This window comes from Panulirus ornatus, chromosome 48 (assembly GCF_036320965.1).
Source record: "Panulirus ornatus isolate Po-2019 chromosome 48, ASM3632096v1, whole genome shotgun sequence".
Lineage (NCBI taxonomy): Eukaryota > Metazoa > Arthropoda > Malacostraca > Decapoda > Palinuridae > Panulirus > Panulirus ornatus.
In genome coordinates, this window is record NC_092271.1 from 18,566,904 (window position 1) to 18,584,045 (window position 17,142).

General features: G+C 43.9%; 2 protein-coding genes across 7 annotated transcripts in view; one reads left to right on the forward strand and one right to left on the reverse strand.

The window, feature by feature from the left end:
• NELF-B (negative elongation factor B) overlaps positions 1–17,101 on the reverse strand; it is an 88,987-nt gene extending 71,886 nt beyond the window's left edge. For 3 of the 6 annotated variants that reach the window (XM_071690733.1, XM_071690731.1, XM_071690729.1), the window contains exon 1: positions 16,565–17,081. The gene's annotated coding sequence lies outside the window, so the exon portion shown is untranslated. Of the gene's footprint in view, positions 1–16,564 lie in introns of all 6 variants that reach the window. The other 3 variants (XM_071690732.1, XM_071690730.1, XM_071690734.1) reach the window with 2 other exon arrangements.
• LOC139763991 (glutamate receptor ionotropic, delta-2-like) lies at positions 4,769–11,009 on the forward strand. Its single transcript, XM_071690464.1, has 10 exons — positions 4,769–4,985; positions 5,853–6,046; positions 6,474–6,602; positions 6,873–7,038; positions 7,612–7,853; positions 8,323–8,507; positions 8,928–9,164; positions 9,380–9,612; positions 10,105–10,333; positions 10,723–11,009. Exons 1-10 carry the CDS (start codon positions 4,786–4,788, stop codon positions 10,888–10,890), a joined length of 1,983 nt encoding a protein of 660 aa, XP_071546565.1. The 5' UTR covers positions 4,769–4,785; the 3' UTR covers positions 10,891–11,009.
• Positions 17,102–17,142: the final 41 nt, after the last annotated feature.

A 17,142-nucleotide genomic window follows, 5' to 3' on the forward strand; every position in this document is an offset into this window, starting at 1 on the left:
GCCGATAGAGGTTCGGAACCCAAGAGAGGACGACTCCAATCCTGTGCTGTACATATGGGTGTATACAGCATGTATATAACAGAAACATCATCATCAAGCTATACACTCCCTTTCTATAATACACACACACATACACATATATATATATATATATATATATATATATATATATATATATATATATATATATATATATATATATATATGGTGAAATTGCACTTCAGTAGGAGTTCATACAATTTTATTTAACATTTAGATTTTCTATTCATGTGGCACGACACGTTTCGTGGAGACAATACCTCATCAGGTGCCAGTACTTAAAGTTATTTAAACCCCGACATCACAACGGCATACCGCCGTCCAGCAACAATCAGTACAGACCAACCACTGTCCACTTTGTCTGGCAGTAACCGTTAAAAGGGAGAGTGATTAAGGGTGGTCACGTGGCGGGGGGTGGCCTGGGTAGCTGGGTGTGTCTTGAACAACTTTTTCTGTCTTCGTGTTATGTCAGTTCTCTCATAATGATCTGGTTAATGCTAGAATGGGCTTTAAAGTTCCCTGGGGACAAATTAAAGTTCTTGGCATTAGCAATTCAGACATCCAATGATGTTGCGTGTAGCATAATCAGCTAAGGGGTATAGAATTGCGGGACCTTCAAGATCAATGGGATGATCATTTTCATAACAGTGTTTAGCGAAGCGTTCGCATTTTTATGGTCATCTTGAACGTCATAAGCATCAGAGCAAATACTGTCAAACCATGAAATGAGCGGGTAAAGATTTAGGGAAAAGAGACAAAAAAGGACTTCATCACCAGTTAAAGTGACCTCCGCTATACGGTCAGTGCAGCTGGTGGCATACTGGATGGCAAGGCACTACTGGTCTAAACGCCGATGTAAAAGCATGAGCCGGGAAGACGTTGCTCTCTTAACATACCGAGGTAAATGCTTCTGAAGATGAAATTGTGATCACAAGACTCTAATGGGGACGAGAGATAGTGCAACTAAGATGGCAGGGTTCAGAGGTTCATCAGGTCGGAGTGTTAGAAACTGAGTCGTGACGATCAATGAACTAGAACCGAGTGTTTGATTGGTTGCTCCGAAATGTTTCAGCCTGCGAAAACGATCCAGGGTTTCAAGTCCACAGTGATCATCCCTGCGGAGAGGCCTTCAGTGTGTGCATGTCTAGAGACAAACACCCGTGATAGTAGGACAAACGTACGAAGAGTTTTACAGGATTGGAGGAAATGGTAATATATATATATATATATATATATATATATATATATATATATATATATATATATATATATATATATATATATAACCAAATATGTACAAGTGCGTGTATTCCTCTGTAGGTGGTGGTGGGAACTTTGGCTCATACATATGTGTGAGCAAGAACTGCAACTTGAGCGCAAAATGTCGTTTGAAGTTATATATATGTACAATACTGATAAAAGATACCACGCCATGCGTGACGTCCAAGGTTTGGGGGGGCAGGGGGGGGGTGCGTGTTGTAGACCAGCTGGGCTGGACTCAGCTGGTGGTGGTGCTCCGCCCCCTTGTATACACGGCTGACAGAGGCCGGCCGCTGCCAGACCAACCAACCGAGTTTGGGCGAGGTCGGTCAAGGCAGGCGGTTCCCCCTGGACTCGCGGGGCTTGGATGGGACAGGTTAGTGAGATTTAAGAGTTCGTGGAGTCGTTCATGTAAACAAAAGAGAATGAATGCTAATCATTGGCTAAATTATAAAGGGTGAACTTCGTATTCCCCATCTGACTTAGAGACATAGATACATTATGGGGAACGTAAGTGAGGGAAGGATCGAGACGGGATTAACATACTTAAAATTATTAGATAAAGGAAGGAACTTGTTAAATCTGAGACTTGCCGTGTTACGAGGAACTTCCAGGTAACTATCGGATCTTGGAAGGTTTGAGACTACGTAACAATGGTAACAGGGACCTAGTGACCTGTTTGAGCCTGGTATACCAAAGGGTTTGACAGACTTTTGACCCCCAGTGGTGGAACTAAGAACGTAATGGGAAACAGGATTTGTTCTAAGGGGTGAATGTGGGGCACAGAGGGACCTGGTGGACTCTGGGACACTGAGGAGTAGGGGACGTGGCATGGTAAGGGATCTGCTGGATTGTAGGACGCAGAGAGGAGGAGGGGACGTAGTGCTGGTGAAGGAGTGGGTGAACTGTGGGACATAAAGCAGGCAACATGATGCGGTGAGGGACCTGGTCGGCTGTAGGACTTCACTTCTCGTTTTACAATCGACTGAAATCAAAGAAAGATGTAAAAATGAACCGTCCTTTGGTTACGATTCTATGGTCGTTAACTCTTAAGCCAAGCGAGGTTGTTAAAGTGCTAGCGATTATCGAGGTGCAAGTTTAACCTTGATGTGATTATTGAACTGGCGTTTGAAATGCGAGGGTGAGAAACGTATTCGTCCCTGAGGATCAAAGCTGAGTGTAAGGAACATACGACACACGTTCAGGTGGCAGTGGAAAAAACAGTACCAGGATCTCCAGGAATGAGACGGAAGTAGCGTTGCAACCACGAGGTAAATGGTGGGAATTACACGATGCATTTTGCAAGGCAATGCTCACTAATCGTCAAGGAATTCTTTAGAAAGAAGAAGAAACAAGAGATAGTTATGAATTTGTGATTCGTGCATGAAGCGATGTAATGTTTATAAGAAAAGTGTAATGCTTGGGTGGTTCAAGTAACGTTTAAGTATACTTACAAAGACTGTTTGCGTCCACTGTGATAAGTTCAATGCTTTCATTCTGGTTGGTAGAATCCTGGAAACAATTATTCGTACTTCACAAAGGAGTGGAAATAGTGTATCGAAAACATTCTTCATTCTCTCTCTCTCTCTATATATATATATCCAATTCAATGCCTTGAAAGCATTTTCAATATGCTCTTCATGTGATATATATATATATATATATATATATATATATATATATATATATATATATATATATATATATATATATATATATATATATCAGCCACGTCTACATCGCTTGTGAGAACACAGAGAATGAGAGAAGCGGTACAATACAGTGAAAGCATTTGTTCGACTAATTCTTAAGAATAGCTTCACTCGTAATCGTTGCAGTTGCTCTGGGGAAGCGAGTATCAATTGATCGATTGGTTGAATATGTTGCTGCTGGGGACACGAGGTTATCATACGAGTCAGGAGAGATGCAATCGTCAGAATCGTCTGTGAGCAATGTATGAATTATTTTCGACATCTCTCTATATGTGTATAACCATTGTAGATCGGTGACAAATATGGATCCAATAAAGTAAAAGGGATTAAAATGTCAAAGACTTTCATGAACATTTTCCCCGATTGCTAATATATATATATATATATATATATATATATATATATATATATATATATATATATATGTATATATATATATATATATATATATATATCCATCATCAGGAGGAAAGACCCGTATGGCGTCAAGAAGATCTCTTGTGCTGATGGCGGTGAGCTGCGTGATGATGGCTGTGGTCACAGCTGGTCAGCAGGAGGGTGAGGAGGTGGAAGTCTTGTTGGGTCACCTGGTGGAGGAGCACCTGTCTGGTTGTTACCTGGTGCTCATCACCACCACACAATACTCACCTGTCTTCTCTAGGATACTCAGGTGGGTTGTGTATACAATATATATATATATATATATATATATATATATATATATATATATATATATATATATATATATATATATATATATATATATATATCACAAATGTAAAGACTTCTTTTTCTAACAAGTTAGATAGCATATTGATAACGCTCCCTTGCTCACGAGGGCCCATATTTTCCCTCAGAGTGTTCTTGGGTACTGTAGACCCTCACTTGTTTTTGATGTAGGATGAACCACATCAACTTTCCCATTCTCTTGTGGTGTTCTGACGCGTTAGGTGAGAGGAGTTCCGAGACCTATTTATCCTATCAGGAGTTCTAAACCCTCCGTCGTTATCCAGTGGGGGATCCGACACCTTCCTGTATGATTCCCTTGAGGTTCCTCATCTAACTTGAGAAATTCCGGCTGTCAGACAATTTCCCTCATGATCTCTTATAGTCTCCGTAGGCCCTGTACCGTCTCATAAGCTATGCCTCCTGCTTCACGGAAGGGTTGCAGGATTGTGGAGCCTTAGATACGCCTTCGTGGTACTGATGGTACCTGTCCTTCCCTTGTAATGTCCTGGAGGACATACAGTCAATGCTGTTCCACTAATGCACACCCTTCCCTTGGGAATTTTGGGGATATTTTTTTTTGACTCCCTTGTGGTGTTTGAGTAACGACCACACGCCAGCCAGTATGGACATTCAATCTAACTGGTGCTTGAGGTGTTCTGATGTGCCTGCATCCTCCCTGTAGTACCTCTCCTCTCTTTCACCCTGTCTCTCATATCAGTTTGTGGAGAGATCAAACAACTGATGACAGATTTCCTTTCAACTTTTCAAAATAGATGAAGATCACATGAATCTCCCGGAAGTAACATAGTCTTGGCAGAAAATTATCATTGTATCCCAAGTTTGCATGTCAGTTACAGGGTAAAAAAAAAAAAAATGATCTATACGTTCATTTGCAAAGATGTAACTCTCCAAGTCGAGCTTTGGAAGATAAATGAATACTTTATTTAGTTGTACCATTATGAGAACGAGAGCATGAATGAAAATGTCTTTCATCATGGTTCCTGTTTTCGCCCTAGATACACCTGCTGAGACAGGAGAAGCAGTGATGGTAGTGGAGGTAGACTCGTTCCTCTCTCAGGACCAGGCACCACCCTGGGACCAACCAGCTCCAGACCAGCCAGTAAGAGAACAAGAAAGCTACAGTCAACTCGTCCAGAGGTTCTGGGGCGACGCAACACTCACATGTCATACAGTCTTGCTCGACCTCAGCACCAGCAACACCACCAACACGCGAGGCGCTCTGAGGTAACGTACGCAACACAAGTGACACCCCGTACAACAATAGGTCACGTCGCTACGTTTATATTTACGGTATTTGCTGGGCATCCAGACTTATCCGGACTGAAATCCAATCCCTCTCGCTTCGTTTTCAAAATGCTGACGCGCGTCCAGACGGATGCAATGTTAAGTATGTCAAAAAAGTCTAAAATAGTGAGGTGTTGAATCTTCAGACGTGCATGGTAGTAGGTGTTCCTGCATTTTCTTTTATATTTTTGTGACAAAAGATTTGAATTACTTATCTTTAGTCAGCCAGTCTTGCTAACTCCATCTCAGCTTGCCATTGCTCATCTTGAACCTCACACCGTCAATCACCTTTTGGGTTCTGTCATGAGATCAACCCTCGTGTAAGGGACATGATACAGGCAGGTTCCAAATTAAGAAGCATAGTTCTTATGCCACTCAGTCCCTCAGACCTCAGGAAACTACTGCATTATGTTTCATGACTGTTGGATCTAAGCTTTTCAAGCATTGACTTAAAGGCTAGGTTGGCAAAAGATGAGAGAGAAGATTTTTGACACGATTTTCTTGGGGGTTTTATTATTCGTTATTCAGCATCTAATTCACTGACACAGAGTATGTATGAAGACAATTTGTCTGTCGAAGCTCTTTGATATTCTATGGAAGTCGTGTTAGAAAGCCATCATCCGCGTCGAGTTAGAGAGGACGAAACACTCAGCAGTTTTATACTTCATGGAATATTACGGATCTGTTTGAGATGCCAGGTCAGTTTGTATTCAGTGGGAATATCGTCCTCTCTTATCATTCGCTCCAATTTCTTCGTGTGATATATGGATCTTACACCTTGTCAGTGTGTACCCATGTTCTCCACAGGTTGCTGGAGGCGGCGGGGTTATGGAAGAGACCAGAGACCCGCGTTGTGGTGGTTGGTGTTGTGGCAGAGGCGGAGGCTCTTCTACTCCATCCTACCTTCCGTAACACACTCTACGCCCTATACATCGCCCTCCAGACGCTACCATCCCCAAGGAGCGATCGACTTCCCTTCGGGAGAGGCTCTGGGCAGACAGGTTAGCATACCATCATGGTGGGAGTAACCCGCCAGGTCGTTTAGGGGCCTTGTTAAGGAGTTCGAGGATGACGCCGACAGGCCGTCGGGCGTCTCAGTGGTGGGTGGATGGTCTGCAGGCAGGAAGGAGGCATAACGTCCTCCTGAAGACGTTAGGGTCTTGAGGCTGTTCTTAGAAAATAAGCCACTCTTGTGGTCCCTCAGTGGCAGCTACTCAGGGGCTATAGCAGGAGTCAGAAAACTTCCAGACGATATAATGTTTTGTTTTTTCGTTTTCCAAATCCCAGTCTTGGTGAAATTTTCCAAAAGAATATTAGATAATGATATAACAGAATCCGTGGGGAAGGGGAGGCTTGTATTTCAAAACCTGCTTTATTTTGATATGAGAAGTAACAGTATGTGATACAGTGGTGTTTTCTCTGGTACAGAGGTGGAGAGTGAGGGGCTGCAGGTGTACCGGAGGTGTGAGTACTGCCACAGTGGTGAGGCAGGGGTGGAACTGCTCTTCTACTGGAACCTGACCTCTGCCCTCCCCGACACCCGTGAAATCTTTCAAGGTGAGAAATTTCTTTTTTATCATAAATAACTGAATTATCAATTGTATCATTATCATGTGATAGAATAACAATATGTAATGATATCCGGCTATAAGATCTGTCGTGGGGCTTCATAATAATATCCTATCCAGCAGTGAGACACATCACATTTCACACCACAGCTGCGGTGGATGACGTCCCTCCTCTCCCATTCAATGACCATTTTGCAGTTTTACCGATGCTTCCCCCAGCGTTAGCAGACCCAGAACATCAACATGTCCTCCGTCACAGATCAGCTCGAGAACTTCATGGGCCACGAGTTCCAGATCCGGAGTCTGCCATTCTTCCCGTACATGGACTACCAGAGGGACAAGGAAGAAATTGGCACCACAGTCACACCTCGGGACTCCCTGGACGTCAGGATGCTCAACACCTTGGCTTCAACACTTAACTTCACGTAAGAACTTCCTCCTCCTCCTCCTCTTTCTTTCTCTTGCCTCACTCATTCGCTCTTTTTTTTTTTTTGCCACGATAAGAAATTAGGAACCCATGTCTTCGTCTTTGTCAGTCGGTGGCAAAAGAAATAGTGGAAAAACAAGTGCAGGCGACATCTAGATCTGTAGGTCCCTAAATCGGGAAATCGTATTTCAATAGCTTGCTTTCTCATACACTGACTTTATAATAGACAGTGGTTGTAAAGGCGTAGTGGCTGCTGTCCAGCACATTAGGTCAAATCAACATCCCCATTTGGTGAGGAATGGAGAAAAAGAAATTTGTTTGCTTAAATGCCAATACTTTATAATCAATCTCTAAAAACAACGATTCAAAAGTATGTCGAAGAGAATGCTACCGTAGAGGTTAAAGGTATCGAGTCGTCCTGTATATATTCTAGCCACAACAATTCGGGTTCTGCTCCTAACTTCGGTTGACGTATTTATAAATCTTAACGTGTGTTATACTAAGGTCGTTTTCCGTATGATCCTGAGTAATGTTAAATCCTTTAAATCCCTTGCAAATCCGCCTGGTCCAGGTACGAGATCCGTGAGCAGCGGGAGCGTGTGTGGGGGCTGGAGCAGGAGAACGGCAGCTTCAACGGCATCGTGGGTGACCTGGAGCGCGAGGAGGCCGACTTCTGCACCCTCCTGGCGCCCACCCCGGGGCGCATCAGGGTCATGGGTTACTCTAGGTTGTACCCCTCAGATGTGATAACTGTCACCTCCCTTAAGCCCACGCTGCTGCCCCAACACCTCGCTCTTATACGCCCCTTCGCAGGTATGTTGTTCTTGTTTCACGCGCCAACCGAAAGGACTTCTTACAAATGCCCCTTTACACATGTCTAAGGCTTGCACAGGTGCGACTGCATTCTCACGATCTTCGGAGAAAATGTCACTATAAATGTATCTTTATATATTTTCAAGACCCCTTTATATGCCTCCAGTCCCTGATTTTCCCATCATTCTGAAGAACTGTTTCTCTTTTCTCACAACCTCGTCTGGAACGCCCTCCGCTTCACCGTGCCTATTCAGTGTTACTTTTACCCTCCCGTCCGCTCACACTTGTACTCGACTCCCCAACATACGTCACTGGTCATTGCACTGCCATCGGTCGTATATCACAATCAGCTTATCTTAAGAGTATTCCTTCTGCATTATCATTTCTCACATTCAGATTAGGCACTGACAACAGTAAGGAAGGTCAGGAAAGCGTCCTGGGGTAAGGCTGTGCCACGTCTATGCCGCAGGTGAGCTGTGGGTGATACTGCTGGTGAGCGTGGTGCTATGGGGCGCGACGCTGTGGCTGTTGCACGGGGCCTGGCGCAGGTTGGCGGGCGGGCCAGGCCTGGGCATCATCCCAGCCGTCCTGTTCGGGTGGGGCGTCCTGCTCGAGACTCCGCCTCCAGCACCCGCCCTCAGGATCTCCGGCAGGGTAGGTGCTCTGTCTCACGTAGAGATGGGGTTTTGTGGTGTTGTATCCTCTACTGATGGTGTTATGTTCTTCACTGATGGTGTCATATCTCCCGCTGATGGTGATATATCTCCAATTGATGGGCCTGCAAGTCCTGGGTTAAAGCAATTAATCACGTAAAGTTCTCCTTACGTGATGATTAGTCATGTGATTGATATAATTGATGATGATAATGACACTGGTTGGGTTCTACACGACACCTGTAGTGTACCTGCAGGTGTCGATGGAAGGTATAGTACCAGGTCATCACCTGTATTGTACCTGCAGGTGTTGGTGGGGTGGTAGTGGTATGGTACCAGGTCATCACATGTATTGTACCTGCAGGTGTTGGTGGGGTGGTAGTGGTATGGTACCAGGTCATCACATGTATTGTACCTGCAGGTGTTGGTGGGGTGGTGGCTGGTGTACTGCCTGGTCATCTGTACGGCCTTCCGCTCGTCCCTGGTGGCTCACCTGACGGTACAAGGGAGGACCCGGCCCATAGAGACCTTCCAGGACCTGGTGGAGCAGGACAGCTGGGGATGGGGCACCGAACCCTGGGTGATGTCAGGAGTGCCGCACGAGTACCTCTCCAGCCACACTGATCCCGTGGTGAAGAAAGTCTACGAGAAGATGGAGGTCAGTGGAGACCAGTGTTCCAGCCATACACGGTGAACTAGTAGAGAACTGTTTTACTTTTCCTAAGACATTCTTCATCCTCTCTTGAGAAACTTGAGATAGAATTCTTACTTACACAGATCTTTTTTTTCCTTATAGCAACAGAAAACCTAATAATTCCAGACGAATGTGTCAATCCTGTAAGATCATCTTTCCCCTTCTTCACCCCTGGGCAGGTGCTGCCGGCGGACGAGGGACTGCAGAGAGTATTGGCGGGAGGTTACTCCTTCATCATCTTCAGGAACTACATCACGGACATCGTGGCCACCCGCTACACTGACGCCCAGGGACACACGCCCCTCTACACCAGCAAGAAAGGCCTCAGGATGCAAGCCTCCTTTGGCTGGGGGTTCAGGCAAGTAAAGCGATCTGTGCTTCAACTTAAAATCTACTCATGCCCGAGTGTCCAGTGGTGATGCATTTGTGACCCTCATGACCCTCACTGCTCTTGTGTGGAGACCACAACCAGGCCGGTGAGGAAGAACGATATGTAGGAAAGCCATTTCACAGTCTATCATCATCCACATACGTGCACCAACATGGTCATGGCAGATGCCACACTCCACCCGCTTTATTATTACCCTCTCCCGCGTATAGTTTATGTTTACCTTTCCAGATTAGCCCAGTTGAAATCTCTCATCACTGGTGACCCCCAGTGGTGTGGGCATTCCACTGGAACAAAATAAGTTCTCCCCCTAACAATGTGACGACATCCCTTAATGAGGATTTTGCGCCTCTGGGTGAGGTGGGTGGCACTGCCAAACTCCCTTCAAGTCAACAATCAGTTGCCGCGAAAACCATCGGCCTCCTGCCTCGCTGTAGCTGATGGCGTATGTCTTTGAAACACATCGCGCGGCTGGGGGAGAGGGAGTTCTTAGCTTAGGTGATGATTCATCGTCAGATACAAGGTTAAAAAAAAAAAAAAAAGAAAAAGAATCACTATTGACGAAAACTTCTACAGGAGAGGGGCACCTTTCCAGTCTCGCTTCAACCAGCTGATCTGGCTGGTGAGGGAGGCAGGCATCACCGACCAGTGGAAGGCTGAGGTGACGGCCAAGCGCGTCAGGGAAAAGAGAAAGGCCGCTGCCGCCGCCGAGGACGACAGCGCTGGCCAAGCCGCCACTACACAGGTAAACAAACCATGGCTTTACTGTCAGCTGTTTGTGGTATGGGGAACTAAACGACTTCCAAAACTTACAGTCCATAAAATGGGAGATTTCTCTGGAGTAAATTCGATATTCTATGATACATGGAAAAGTTCTTACGCAGACTCACATACCTGGCTTAAGCTGGCGTGTGACTGTGTTGTGTGTATACACACATAGCTATAAAGTTGTAATACATATACATAGGATTAAGATATGAGGCAACCAGTGCAAAACTTTGTCACTCAGAAATTGTAACCACTCACAGACACTGAATATATATATTAGAATATGGCTAATAACAGGCTAATGAAGAAAATTAAGAGTCCACATGGTTACCACCAACCAACTCCCTCTCACATTCACTTCTACAGAGTGAGAGCGATGGCCAGGTGGCGCTGGGGCTGCACCACCTTCAGGGAGCCTTCTACCTCCTCCTTCTGGGTCAGGGACTCGCCCTCCTCATCCTGCTGTGGGAACACCTCGTCTACTCTCGCTCCACTGCACGACAAATGATCTCACACTTCCTCAGAGGCTCGTAACACTACCTTCCCTTATGTGACCAGAGCATTCCTCTCCACCAGAGCCCGTCTTCACTCCATCATTGGTCCTTACCGGCCCGGAGGATGTACCTGTGTGTTTCGTTTCACCTACCTTCTTGCCAATCAAGTTTAGGAAAGACTTCTTGCCTTGTGTCCACTTTCACATTTGCTTCGATTGATCTGGTCATCGGGATTTTGAAGTAAATTCTTACTTATCGTCCATCCAAACCTCAAATATTTTTCGTTTTTTTTCGGCTCACAGATCCTGGAACAGATTCATGCTCACCTTTTCTGACGGTTTCACGTATTTTTCTTTTTTTTTCCGGCCCTCAGATTTCGGACTAAATTCCCCGTCGCTGTCTAATTTAGCTTCGAGTCTTACGTTTTCTTCTGTCCACAGATTTGGGAATAGATACCTTCCCATCGTCCATATCTACATTTCTTTTCAGTTTATTCCATCTCTCAGATTTTAGAATAAGTTCATCCTCACCTTTAATTTCAGTTTCATATCTTTTCCTTTTTCTTAGTCCTGCAGAATCTGGGAATCAATTCATCCATACTTTCCCTTTTAGTTTCACACAAACTTAGTTTTTTTTCTGTCAGAGTTAGGCATAAATCCTTCTTCACCGTCCACTTCAACTTCGCATCTTTTTCGTTTTACTCGGCCCACTGGTTTTAAAATGAAATCTTCCCGACCATCCACTTCAGCTTCGTAACTTTTCCGTGCCTTCCAACCCTCAGGCTTTGGGATACATTCTCCACCACCGTCTATTTCAGCCTTATAACTTTTTCGTCCGATCATCACAAATCAACATCATAACTCTTGTCCGTATCAACCTCCTCTCCGTCTTCTGTTCTCGTTCCATGGTTTCGTCAGCGAACATCTGTACACATTTCTCCTCATCTGGAGGTACACAAGCCTGGAGGAGTAATCTATCATCGAGAGACATTAACGTAATAGACTTGTTCCCACGACAAAGTCCATCCCTCTCATCTTCTTGGCGTATGACAATGGCACGGTGACAAAAGTGCGTTTGGTGATATGAATCTCGACTCTCCTGATGTACCGCAGGTCACTCTCGGTCGACGAGATCGCCTTCAGGCCTTCTGCCGTGATGTAGAAACCAGTAGAACCCGTATCTACGTGTACCATCAGCGGAGGGTCCGTCCGACCGGCGCAAAGATGGGCCTACATCATCAGTCTCTAACATTCATGTCGCTGCTTCTGGTTCACGTAACTTCTCTCTCTGAAGTAGAGAGTCGAGTGATACTTTGCAAACTCCTGAACGACTTGGTCGCGGATCAGGATGTTCCTACCTAGGTAGCCTCTCGTCGAGGATGCAGTCCAGCCCTTGGGGAAGACCTCCACATCACAACAGATCACGATCTGGCGTGGCAGCTCGATGGAGACGTCTTTGATAATGCCGAGTCGCGAGACGGTCGTTTTATTCCAAGTATGAACTTTCTTCCTCCTGTACCTCGCTATCATCCTTATGAGATCGAGTTACTCGGCTTGTTTGTAGGTCAGGAACACACTGCTCGCGCCAGAGTCAACGAATAAGGTACAGTCTCGATCGTTAATCTTCACCTGAACGTAGCTCAGTTCGGCCAGGCGAACAGCGTGGTAACCACTCATGCCTGGCATCTTACACTTCACAGGATGATGGAGGTACAGTGTTAATGCACCGTCTTTGATCTTTGCCTTGTACTTATCCTCGCCTTTTCTCCTCTTGACCCTGTGTGTGGTGTGAGTTCCAACAAGCCTCCTTCCACTGCGCAACTTCATTTTTCTAAGCACACGCACTCGCCTTTGTTCGAAACCTCTCCGTGAAGGAAAAAAAAAAAAGACAAGGGGAAGAAAACAGAAGAGAGGAGAGACAAAAATATAGGAAAGCCACTGCAGTGAAGTATACAGAACAGTGAAAGTGATATATCATACGTAATGGTTACACAATAATATATTAGTAAGTTCTACAATGTTCATCATGAAGATAGTTTTACATAGTATGTAGTGATATATAGTAAGCTGTGTTTGATGGATAGTCAAAATGAACGGAGTAAAGTTAACAGTAGAAATGGAGTGTAGCAAGGATTTTTGCAGAGAGTGGAGTGTGGAGCACTTCTGTGACGCTTGTTAGTAAATGTAGCTTGTAGAGTAACAAGCGAGTTGTAATTATAATACGAAACACATGGTCTGGTGGCGTATAGTTTGTAAACAACATGTAAACTTGTTTAGAGTGCAAAACCAAGACAATTTTGTATAAATAACCTGTAAACCTCTTTAGAGTGCAAATCAAACTTTATAATATCGGTAGCACAGTTTGTCGATTTAGCCGTTGCTACTTTTATCATATGGTGTGTAGTGGTGATTGCAGGTCAATGATTGGTTGGATGATTTGGGCTTGCGATCTATCGCCTGACAGGGTCATTAAAGGGCCTCTCAGTGTCATAGTTATGACCACCAATCGAAGAAGAAAATAAACACCTCTGGGCGTTCAATTTTAAGACCGTAAACTCGATCACAGCATACATAGCCCCCCCTCATAATCTTTGGGCGAATGCCTATCTAAAGAACGTCGCTGAAGTGTACATGTAACCTGCTTTGGTGAGGTGGTATAAGTAGCTATGATATGTAGGAGGTGTAACGTTATGATACTTATCCCTGTGCTTTAGTTTGTTGGTAACAATCTCTTGGTGAACATGTTAATAGCGTAGCTCAAAAGAGCATCTGCATTTCAGTACCGAACTTGGCCAAGTTAGGGTTGAATGCCTTTGCGCAATATGTGTGCATTGAATTTAAATGCTAAAGTTTGTGATGTATGTATCAAATAGAATATGTAGTAATTTTTTTTGTGATGTTTGTATCATGAAAAGTGTGTAAAATAGTTTGTAATGTGTTGGTGAAATTCTTTTAAAAAAAGTTTGTTGGGGACAGTTTGTATTTGTTGGCAGTGAATGCACTTAAACAGTCTCATTATTTTCGTCTCATTGAACATTTGATGTAATCAAACAGTTCTATTACACGATCTACTCTATAGAAGAGGAAGTGTAGTGAAGATGAGGGAATAGTGAGGATAAAGGTGTATTGGAGATGAGGGTGTAGTGATACTTAAGGGTATAGTGATGAAAGTATATTTGCAGAAGGTCGGTCACTTGACCCATAAGAATCAGGTCAAAAGTCTGTGAGGTGAATTTAGATTTGCTAAAGGTGCAACGAAAGCGAATCTGGTCGCGTCTGCTTACAAAGTGAACACGATAGTGAGTGAGAGTGCAGAAAGAGACATCCTGCATTTATTCGGTAATATGACATATCTAAGTTCATGAGCGCGTCTGCATGTGAATGCTACATTTCTAAGATTGGAGGAAATATGTAAGCCTATTCTTTGGATGCATTACAATTCACGTGATATTTGTATAACATTTGATCCCTCATCTGCTTACATCTTAAAAATCTTCTTCATTTTCTGTACCTTGAATCAAAATACTATCACTGTAGTGTCGAGGGAAAGTGGTTCGTACATCGAAATAAAATCTTCGAGTGTCTTGTATCTATTTTAGGTACGCTTGAAATCATTACGTTTTCTGTGTCTTCGAAAAAAATTAGAAAACGTATATTTTTCTGGGTAACATAAATAGATATATTTTCAATACCATTGTTGGGTAGAATTACAGTTTCGGACATCCAGCAAACTGTTTGGATGTTGAAATTATGTTTTCCGACGTTTTTACTTGTGTTCTTCACGAGTCTAACCATTTCTACCCTACATCACTCCTTTTTGAGATAGAAATAGAAATAGCAATAGATATGAGTCAGAATCGTTCAAGACATAAATTAACGAAAAAAATTTCAACCAAACCTAACCAGAGCCTAACGTAACATACCGTAAACTACCCAAAGGTGTTTACCTCAATGAAACGGTGACGAACAAGGATCGCGCTTCGTACTGCTTGAAGCAGACGGACTTAATGCCAGGCCGCTTCACCTACCCCTAATAATGTCCCTCCACATACGCTCGATATTCTGCGTATGGATACTGGCGTTATGTGGCTCAAAAAATTCTCGGTGTGGTTAGTCACACGGCGGTCGTATCCGTGTTTACGGGCAATAGGTTCCACAAGAAGAATGACGGAAAATATCTTGGACTGCCTCTTCGTCCCGCCCAACACCCAGACGTCACTCTGAACACGACAACAACACCTGGACCTCCTACTTTCCGATACTTCGAACAGAAACTGCGCCAGTTGACACCAGTACTAGGAGACAGGTTCAGACGCCTGACGACGACTATAATGATCCCAGCAGACCTTAGGGAGCCAAGCCAATAAAATCAGTTTCTACAGACGTGCACCGTCGACAATTGTTCCTTTAGAATGTGACACTGGATAATTACACTTCTTCCTCTCCATATACTTAGAAATAACTCTTCAGCCACAGAAACAAATACGTTATAGGCACAAGACGAGGCTAATATATTAAAACTATAATATCTGGTGATATGCTGAACCCCTTATAGCATTTTCGAATGACAAGTTCATGATAGATTTCTTTTATACAGATGAAAATGAACCCCTATTTGACAAATAGTAATTACAGTGATTTTATATGCTATATTCAGTAATAACAATTATAGCTAATACTATACACTAATACACAAATACATCAATGAATACATCAATAAATATATCTACAGCTAATTATCAATACATATATTCATATCCTACTCAATGAATAAATCTTCAGCTTTTAAGGCATAATCATAAATAAATATATCTACAACATAGGACTAATTATGAATAAATATATCTACAGCCTAAGGCTAATTATGAATAAATATATCTACAGGCAAACACGAGTGAATATATAGACAGGCTAATCATGAATGAATAAATCTACAGGGTAATCATAAATGAATAAATCTACAGGGTAATCATAAATGAATAAATCTACAGGGTGGTCATGAATGAATAAATCTACAGGGTAATCATTAATGAATTAATCTACAGCCTATTGATAATAAATACATACACAAATCTACAACCTAGTTATCAATAGACTAGTTGTACTCACGTGTCTCCACCTCTACATCTCGTGTTCAGGCCAAGCTGTTCCAAATAATGGCAAACAGAATCGCATCCTTGCGATCTTCTTTTCTTCCTGCATCACACATTACTGGCTGCTAACTGAATTCAATCCTCTTCACCAGAATGTCATCGGATAATACGATAACGTGGCATAGTGACGACGAGCACAGACTACGCTTTGCTCGAGAAACCAACAGAAATTCAGGGACGGATGTATGGGTGCGCGAGGAAGCAAAGACATCGATCCTTCGAAGCGCAGGAAACGTTGCGGGATGCGTGTTGAACAAGGGGCCGGTCAACACGCAACGCACAAGACACTGCGCGGTCAACACGCATCACGCACAAGACACCTGCGCGGTCAACACGCAACGCACAAGACACAGCGCGGTCAACACGCATCACGCACAAGACACCGCGCGGTCAACACGCAACGCACAAGACACTGCGCGGTCAACACGCATACGCACAAGACTCGCGCGGTCAACACGCAACGCACAAGACACTGCGCATCACGCAGTATGTGTACATGACATTACTCCAACGTACTTCAATTATTTTTATCTCTATGCATCACGCACTGTGCATTGCTTACCACGTACACATGAGGTGCGGGCTTTTTAGGCTTGCTACACTTCACACAATTCACTCACAGTAGTTGGAACACCGTGTTCTTGATCACGTTTCAACGCTTCGTCGTATTTAATCGTAATTCTTACAACAGTCTCGAAGTAGACCAGATCACACAACCGGTGTACAGGGACGACGTGGTGGAAATGACCTTCAAATTCAAGCGCAGGGCTGAGGAGACCTATATCGAGCAGTGATTGGTTCATACAGATTCATAACGACCAATTTATGTCCATAGAAAAAAACGCGCATGCGTCACCCTCTCGATCATGCGCACAGCAGCCTATCAACCATAATACGAACACGCAGGAGTAAAGAGGCTTGTAACCCACGTAAAATGCATTGATTTTCCACCAGAAGTATCGTAATTCCCTAGCGAAGTAATCATTTGCGGGAGCATCGGTATAGGAGAGAATGGTCACAAAATTGCCTTAACTACTGATTCCAGTGTCGTCTTGGCGCTCATCCGAGCCTAAGTTTCTTTCGGGTTAAGTGTAGGACACCCTCTATCATTTGGGTGTTAGAGGGAGACACTACTGGTCT